Genomic DNA, 9310 nt, shown 5'->3' on the forward strand with positions numbered 1-9310 from the left:
GAAATAGACATACTGAACAAAAGTTGGCTTCAAAATGAAAGCTTTTGTTAAACAAAAATAAGGCAACTCAGATGTTCTGGGACTTTGCATAAACGGAACAGAATTCTCTTATCTTTGGGGTATAAAAGACCTGCAACACTAAAAGTTGGTTCAAGTCTTTTGGGTTCTTTTAAGAAGAAGTATGTCTAAACATTACACTGTGGTGACTGAAAATGAAGGATGCTGGAATTTAGCACTAGACTCTCAACTCCCACTTACCTCTATAAGAACTTGCCTAGCCTCCCTTTCCTTAGCCTAAATCTTAGTTCTGCATCAGTCTGATGGTTATAATAATAGTACCTACCACCTAGGTTTGCGGTGTGAATTAGATGAGATACTGCACATAAAGTGCCTACAGAGTGACTGGCCCACAGTAGGTACTCAGTAAACGCTGACTATTTATTCAATGAGTCAGTGCAAGGAAGACCTCTTGGGATGACTAGAAACAGCTATCTTTGCATTGAAAGAGATATTTACTATCATTTTGACAAACACACTCATACAGATAAGCAATCAGGAAACCAGAGAAGTTAAGCAATTTGACAAAGGTCACCCAGCTATTTCTTGATGAACTTTAGAGTAGAACTTGGACTTCCTTAACATCAGGCAACTTTCTTTCCCCTATCTTATATTGCTTCTCCTAGTATCTGATAGTTTATTAGCACAGACTAAATATATTCTGTGGTTAACAACTGGTTTTGTTGGCAACGTTTTGGTGAATGTAGCCAAGTAAACAATGTTGTGGCAGTGTCAAAGATTCTAGAGATATATATCTTTAACAGGTTTGACTTTTAAGCCCCTTTCCTGCTTTTAGAAGTTTATCCTAAGGAAATAATATAAAATGAAAGGTTATAGGCAAAAAGATGTCTACTACTATATTCTTTGGAATACTGAAAAACTGGAAATAATCCACATGCCCAACAATAGGAGAGTGGTTAAATACGGCAAACCCATGACTTTTGGAACCATTTAAAAATTATGAAGACCACAAAGAAACAGAGAAAATATTTACTTTATTCTTCACCTCATTCTGTAAGGAGGTAATTTAACACACAGAATGATAATGTATTTTTTATAATTAAAATCTATTAAAAATTAAATAATTATATGGATAAAACCCACAATATAAAATGGAAAAATAAAACAATTTTAGGAGTACTGGGATTGGGAATGCCTTTTTTTTTTTTTTCTTTGCGGTACGCGGTACGCGGAGCACAGGCTCCGGACACGCAGGCTCAGTGGTCATGGCTCACGGGCCCAGCCGCTCCGCGGCATGTGGGATCCTCCCGGACCGGGGCACGAACCCGCGTCCCCTGCATCGGCCGGCGGACTCTCAACCACTGCGCCACCAGGGAAGCCCGGGAATGACTTTTTCTTTCACTTTGAGTTCTCTTTATAATAAACAGATACAAAAAAGAATTGTTTAGAATGAACTAACTTCTTTTTGGGGACTGGGAAGAGTTCCCAAGATCCACGTGTCCTTTAATGTATCATGATAACACATAACCAAATGAAAGACACGAGGTCAGAGCCCTTGTTATACACTGAACTCTGGGGGACACAGCAATACATACCAGTCCCTGGCCTCTCAGAACTTGCAAGCTGGTAGAGAAGACATGACGTATACATGCATCCCGGCACTGCTCCACCTCCAAAATCTTTAACATCCCATCTCATACCAGGGCTTTCCCCCTCCCAGCTTGCATGCCACCTGCTCGTTAATTAACATCATTAGGACTGCCAGTCTGCTGGTCCCTATGCTCTCTTTTGGTCCCCCAGCTTTGATTCATTTTTCTTTGCTATTCTCTTAAATACGAAGGCCTATCACTTAAGCCACCTGCTCTACAATAACTGCAATATCTTAAGCCTTTATTTCCAATTCACCTGCACTGAAAGCCCCCACGTGCTGGACGTGTTCACTTGCCTTCTCCCAGCCTGGGTTGCATGACTCCTCTAGAAGAAGCCACTCAGCATCACTTCACATATCCCAGGCCAGTGCCCTCGTCCCCTCCTCACAGACTTCCTTAGGCTCATGCTTCCCCTTCCCTGCCCCCCAATGCCTTTTACTGCACAGAAAGAAACTCTTATGTGGGAACTTTCTCCCCTTGAGCCAAGACCAAAGCCCAGTTGCATTCTGCATCCATCCTTACTCCCTGTTTCAGAGGTGAGCTGACCCTGCACCTGCTCTCTGGACCCGGTGCCTCCTGCCTGCTCCTGCCTTTAGACCATCCATGAGCTTGTCGCCCCTCTCTTCAACCTTGCCTGAACTGTTATCTTTTCCCCATGGAATAAACCCTTGCTGCCATCTATAAAGACGCCTTTCCCTTGGGATACATACTCTTCTGAATGATTGCCACTTGCCTTTCTCCTGCCCCTCCCCCGTACTTCTAAAAGACGTTGTCCTGCCTGGGCTGCCTCCACATCCTCTTTCCCTCACCTGAGACAGCCTGACTCCTCCCACCCCACCACCCAAATTATTCCCACAGAAGTTAAATCCAATGGCACCTTTTCATTTCTTGTCTCACTAGAACCCTCAGCTGTGTTTCACCCTGTAGACCATTCCTTGTCTTGAAGTATTCTCTTCATTTGGCTTTTGGGACACTCTGGTGTGACCCTAGTTACCAGAATGAATAATGAATGTCATCCAGGGAAGGGAGAGCTGGCAAGTCTCTCAGCTCAACAGGCGGGCTCACACTTCTGGGAAGTGGTGGCAGGGCAATTGTTAGACTTAAAATCCACTAGGTTAAGTTTGGGGAACCAGATTCCTTCCTAGGGACTAGTTTTGTGGACTCTATGTCAAGCCAACTGATGACTCAATGATACAGGAGTGGATGGAACCCACCAAAATGATGCAGAGAACTGTTTATTCTTTTATCTTCTTGAAAGAAAGCTGTAGTGGAGACTGGATCACACCATAGGAAGTTGTGGACAATGTTGGGATTTCCTCTCTTGGGGTATGATTAAAAGTGAGGGAAGTGCAATTCGAGTCAGCTGGGTCTCCCTCAGTATTCTCTAATAGCTAAAGCTTGCAATCTGCATTCATTCCATTCAACAAGATAGAATGAATTTTCTGTTACCAAAAAATATTACTTTTTAATTTTAGTATCATTCTTGTAAAGTATAATTTGGTACTTGAGTATCTGCTGTCTATTGTCTACTTTGCTTCATCTTATTCCTAAGTAATATGTCCCCTATCAGACTGCAAATGCCTTGAGGTCAAGGGTCCTTTTTAGTTTAATTGTCTTCTGTCTTCTACCTTGCTTAGCTTAGGGCTAACACTTGAAAGATGCTTAAAAAAAAAAAAATCCCTGTTGTTTAATTTAGCAAGTATTTTAACTTTCCAGATTTCAACGGGTTTTGAATAACTCCTGAATGCAATATATTATTCTAGGTGCAGAAGTGTAATATAGCAAATATTTAAGTTATTTGCATCTTAGGAGCGGGAAGAGAGGCAGAAACACCTCAATACCTAAGGAGGATTTAGCACAAAGTTGAAATGGCCTGACACCCCCTTGTGTATAGTGTACCAACCTAGATATAAAAGCCAGAATCGCAAGCAATGTTCAGATCTATTTTGGGTTTTCTTTGCAGTAAGTCCTATAAAACCTTGTAGTTCACCCCCTTAGGCCCAAAGTCCCAACATCCTTGATTGTGGATAGCAGCTAGGTCTTTTGGAACCTTGGGTTGGACTTTTTTCCAGTCAGGCAAATAATCTGAAAAGAAAAAGAAATCACATGTAGTCCAGTGCATTTTTCTCCTTGTGTGGTTTCTCCACCAGCTAGAGGCATATTTAAAGGCTCTGAACCTCTTGCCATCTTTAATTCTCTTTTTTAGGTGTCATTTTTAGAGAACTTTCCACGTTTCTTAGTTATACAGCCAGATTGGGGCGCCTGGCCGGAAAATCATTTTCCCTTAAAAAAAAAAAATTCTAGAATTTGAATGCAGGCACGGCATTCCAAACCGATTTACCATAGTGCAGTCTCTTGGGCATTACAATTTGTGGCTGCTACTTGACTGAAAGGGGGCCCCTAAGTTAACCTACAAAGACAACAGGGTCCAGAGACACTTTTTTTCCACTTTCAGATAAAAGAGGATTAATTACCTGAAATCTTCAAGGCTCCAGGACGCACGATGCAATCCTTCAGTGGAACTTTGTGCTGGAGGCTGCAGCTCCTACGATTTCGATTTCGGGCAAGACTGGCCCAGGCACTCTAGTCACTTGGAAGGCGGAAGGGAAGGAAGTACCTGAGCAAGGTATGAGCCACTCAGAGGCAGCCCGGGGCCGCCACTCACCCCGGGGAGGAGGAGCTGGAGTCCGGACCCACCCGGATCGAGAGGAAAAGCGAGCTCTGGGCCCGCCAGGTGAGGGAAGGAACTCCCGCCCGCTCACCTCCGAAGAGGCGGGGCGCGGCTCTCGATTACCCGCAGGGGCGGTGCTGGCTGATCACCTGGGCCGAGGCGGAACTGAAGGGTCCGGTCACTGCCCAGAGAACCTGTAACTAAGACTCACCTGTGCAGGGGCCGGAGGCGGGGCCGGGGCCAGAACTCACCTGAGCCGGCGGAAACCTGCCCCGGGGGTAGCCCCGGGTTCTCCCAGCGAGGAAGCGGAGGCGCCCCCGGCCGGCCCCATCCAAGCGCCCCTCCGTGGATCCGCCGGCCGCCATGACCTGGAGCGCCACCGCCCGGGGCGCCAACCAGCCCGACAACACCGCGTTCACTCAGCAGCGCCTCCCCGCCTGGCAGCCGCTGCTGTCAGCCAGCATCACGCTGCCGCTCTTCTTCTGCGCCGGCCTGGCCTTCATCGGCCTGGGCCTGGGCCTCTACTACTCCTCCAACGGCATCAAGGAGCTCGAGTACGACTACACCGGCGACCCGGGCACCGGCAACTGCTCGGTGTGCGCCGCCGCCGGCCAGGACCGTGCGCCGCCGCCCCGCTGCTCGTGCGCCTGGTACTTCTCGCTGCCCGAGCTCTTCCAGGGCCCCGTGTACCTGTACTACGAGCTGACCAACTTCTACCAGAACAACCGGCGCTACGGCGTGTCCCGCGACGACTCGCAGCTGAGCGGGCTGCCGAGTGCGCTGCGCCACCCGGTCAACGAGTGCTACCCCTACCAGTACAGCGCGGCTGGCCTGCCCATCGCCCCCTGCGGCGCCATCGCCAACAGCCTCTTCAACGACTCCTTCTCGCTGTGGCACCAGCGCCTGCCCGGCGGGCCCTACGTCGAGGTGCCGCTCGACCGCACCGGCATCGCCTGGTGGACCGACTACCACGTCAAGTTCCGCAACCCGCCGCTGGTGAACGGCAGCCTGGCGTTGGCCTTCCAAGGCACCGCGCCCCCGCCCAGCTGGCACCGGCCGGTCTACGAGCTCAGCCCAGACCCGAACAACACCGGCTTCATTAACCAGGACTTCGTGGTATGGATGCGCACGGCGGCGCTGCCCACGTTCCGCAAGCTGTACGCGCGCATCCGCCAGGGCAACTACTCGGCCGGGCTGCCGCGGGGCACCTACCGCGTCAATATCACCTACAACTACCCGGTGCGCGTCTTCGGCGGCCACAAGCTCCTCATCTTCAGCAGCATCTCGTGGATGGGCGGCAAGAATCCGTTCCTGGGCATCGCCTACTTGGTGGTCGGCTCCCTCTGCATCCTCACGGGCTTTGTCATGCTGGTCGTCTACATTCGCTACCAGGACCAGAACGACGAAGACGAGGACGACGAGTAATTCCTGCTTTCAGAGTACCCTTTCTGCTTCTTGCCAAAACGCTCTTGCAAGCTTCTTTTGGTTTCTCCCTCCCGACTGTCACCCAGTTCCAACTTCGCCTCACTTTGCCTCCAGTTGTGGATGAGGGGACCAGAGAGAGAGAGGAATTACACCCGATCGGGGGCTTCCAGACTCTTCTGGGGTGTTTGAACTGCTAGAGTGAAACATCCCTGCACATTTTCCCCATCTCCTTCACGAGTTGACATGTGAGGTTCTTTGTGAGAGGAAGGGACGGCTAGACTCCTCTCATTCAACCCCCATCTGGTGAAGAGATGTTAAATAACTCATTCCAGATCTAGCAGCTGCTCATTGCCTCCTGACACTGACTCTAGAGCTTTAACTGCTACAGAGCAGTGGTTTTCTTTTTCTTTTTTGTGGTGTGGGAGTGTAGAGAGTGAAGCCCACAAATAGCCAGCAGAGGCATGGAGGGGTGGGGGAGAACATATTGATTAAAAATATAGGTAGATTAGGAGGCCCCATCCCCAGAAATTCTGACACAACCCTGGAAGCTGCGGTTTTAACAAACTCATCTGGAGATTCCTCAAGTTTGGGAATCAGTGCCCTGAACCAGGGAGCAAGTGGGATAACTGCCTGTTTCCCTATTTCCTCAGGTGTCTGAAGCTGGGCCTGACGCAATCACTGCGTCCAGTTTTCCAGGGGGTCATTTGTTCCCAGGGGCAGTGACAAGCATAATGTTGCAGGTTTGGTCTAGCACTCCTTCTTGAGCGTAGGAAGCTCTCTACAATGTGCAGAATAAGTGAAAACAACTAGCTGGCATACAGATTTGCAGAACAGGGTTTGTATCAATTCATTTGATATTTGAGTGTAAGAAATTAAAAGGTTTTTTGGGGTGGCGGGGCGGCGTACTGTGTAGAAACTGGAAAATGCCAGGTCAGTTTGTATAGTTCAGAGGGAATGTTTTAACCTTAGAATCAGATAGCTGGAGGGATCTTAGAGGGAAAGTTATTTCCCTAAAGTCATATCTGTGTCTCCTGACTCTGGACTCAGTCCTCTTTTTCATCTAAATGACTTTTTATGCTTAGAGAGAAAGGGCTACGTTCATACCTTTTCCCTTGGGTTTAAGAAAAAAAAATTTTAATCTATGTTCTCAGATGAACCATGTTTGTTTTTAGTAATATGTTTAAATGAATGCTAAGGAATATAGTCTTATGTAACCTAGAATCTTAAGAATTATTTGAACCTTTGAGATGTTAAACTCTGACTACTCTTAAAATCATTCTAATATATGTAAAATTATTCTAAGAAAATAGAATTTTAAAAACCCCTTTTATGGCAAAAGAACTTTTAAAAAGTGAGATCATCTTAACCAGTTTATTTCCCAAAAGCAGTTATTTGGTGTTCTGTCAGCATTCTCAGTGCCTGTTCTCTATTACGGCTACTTTCCAGTTACTACAATTTTTGCTCATGCCTATAAGGCAGTACAATACCTTGAGGTATTTTTTTTTAAGTAGTCAAAGCAATATTGAATTGTATTGAATAATTTACATTAATTTTATTTTACTCTTCTAGTCCTTTGAAAACTAATAGCTGATAAACAGCATGCATGTTCATTTACATCTGTCTCAGATCTTCTGGAACAGTTGTGATTTTAGAGATTCTGTCTCAGTATTTACATAAACCAAAAAATGTTTTATAATCCCAGTGTGCTGGCTTTCCAACTCCTGAATATAGCACAATTTTACTGTCAGATTGTGTATTGTGATTTTAGGCTATGAATATATGATCAGATATATAGAGAGTAATTTTTATTTATTATGAATGTTTGATCGAGCAGCTCACTACCCTAGCCCTTCTTTATGATGGATAAGAGAATTTACTGCAGTTTTTTACTACTTAGTTGAGAACAACCATGTATATTGCCATCACTTTTACAATAATCATTGTATTGCCATAAAATTTTAAATGAGACTACAAAATTTAAGGTATTCTGATTAAATCAATGAATATGGTTCCAAGCCCTATTTATTCTCCGGGTTTTTGAAAGAGAATAAAGGTTATGTTTGTGTTGCCTTTGTTATCACATTTGCTTAATTCTTTTGAACTATGATCTTAAAGGCACAAACGTTAAAAAAGGTACCAACTAGCAACCACTTTGCTCATTGGTTGTTAGCAGATTTATAATGCAGAAAGAAAATCATCTTTCATAATAAAGCTCACAGTGAACTCAATCTTTCAGTGTTAACTTCCCAATGCAGAATTTGAGCTTATATCAACATCAACGTGTAGTCAAATCAGATGATCTTCAACTATTGTTTGAATTTGGTAAAATTTGGTCAATTTTTTCTTTTTTTCTTTCTTTTTTTTTTTTGCGGTACGTGGGCCTCTCCACTGTTGTGGCCTCTCCCGTTGCGGAGCACAGGGTCCGGACGCGCAGGTTCAGCAGCCATGGCTCACGGGCCTAGCCGCTCTGCGGAATGTGGGATCTTCCCAGACCAGGGCACGAACCCGTGTCCCCTGCATCAGCAAGCGGACTCTCAACCACTGCGCCACCAGGGAAGCCCTGGTCAATATTTTTTTAAAATTTATTTCATTTATTTATTTTTGCCTGCGTTGGGTCTTTGTTGCTGTGCGTGGGCTCTCTCTAGTTGCAGTGAGCGGAGGCTACTCTTCGTTGCGGTGCGCAGGCTTCTAATTGCAGTGGCTTCTCTTGTGGAGCACAGGCTCTAGGAGCACAGGTTTCAGTAGTTGTGGCTGGCGGGCTCTAGAGTGCAGGCTCACTGGTTGTGGCACACGGGCTTAGTTGTTCCGCGGTGTGTGGGATATTCCCGGACCAGGCCTTGAACCCGTGTCCCCTGCATTGGCAGGTGGATTCTTAACCACTGCGCCACCAGGGAAGCCTTGTGGTCAATTTTTAATAATATTTAGTACTAAAAGTTAACTAAAGAATGTAATTGCAGTAATCTTACTTCTCCATTTCTGCATGCAGAAATTTAGAATTTTAATTTAGAATTTTTTTAGAATTAGAATTTAGAATTAATTTAGAATTTTATTTTAGAATTTAACTTAGAATTTTACTCAAATTCTAAATTGCAATTATTTGTTGGGTATTTTGGACTACAACGCCTCAGAAACTTTAAAAACAAAATATTCTCCTGTGCTGTAGCATTTTGTTTGGTATCTCAGCATTTTAGCTGGACTTGAATTCTCATGTTGTCCAGTAAGTGCTTCCTAGCTAGAGCTGTGTCATCTGGAGTGAGACAGAAAAGAGTGAACCTCAACAATTGGACTGGAAATGTGCTTTCATCTACCTTGTAAACCACAAACAAAAGAGAAACTAATTAATGTGGTTGGCAGGAACTCCCAAAACAGAATAATATAACAAGAAAGACTTTCCAAGAATCTCCAGAATCAAATCAACTAAACAATTCACAGACTATACAGTTGTTACAAATCAGAGACAGAATAATAGTCTGAGATTTCTTTTAATAACAAATGTCACTTCACACGGTATAACCACAACCCCTTCTGCCTTATGGTGTCTGTGCTC

General features: G+C 45.3%; 1 protein-coding gene across 1 annotated transcript; it reads left to right on the forward strand.

Annotated features, from left to right (window-relative positions):
• The first annotated feature begins 4369 nt into the window (after window positions 1-4369).
• Window positions 4370-7836, forward strand: TMEM30B (transmembrane protein 30B). The gene has a single exon (XM_067030668.1). It carries the CDS (start codon window positions 4702-4704, stop codon window positions 5761-5763), a length of 1062 nt encoding a protein of 353 aa, XP_066886769.1. The 5' UTR covers window positions 4370-4701; the 3' UTR covers window positions 5764-7836.
• Window positions 7837-9310: the final 1474 nt, after the last annotated feature.

Source organism: Kogia breviceps, chromosome 3, assembly GCF_026419965.1.
Source record: "Kogia breviceps isolate mKogBre1 chromosome 3, mKogBre1 haplotype 1, whole genome shotgun sequence".
NCBI classification, from domain to species: Eukaryota; Metazoa; Chordata; class Mammalia; order Artiodactyla; family Physeteridae; genus Kogia; species Kogia breviceps.

Excerpts from the sequence above, each read along its gene's own strand:
- TMEM30B (XM_067030668.1), top strand. The coding sequence starts at position 4,702 with ATGACCTGGAGCGCCACCGCCCGGGGCGCCAACCAGCCCGACAACACC.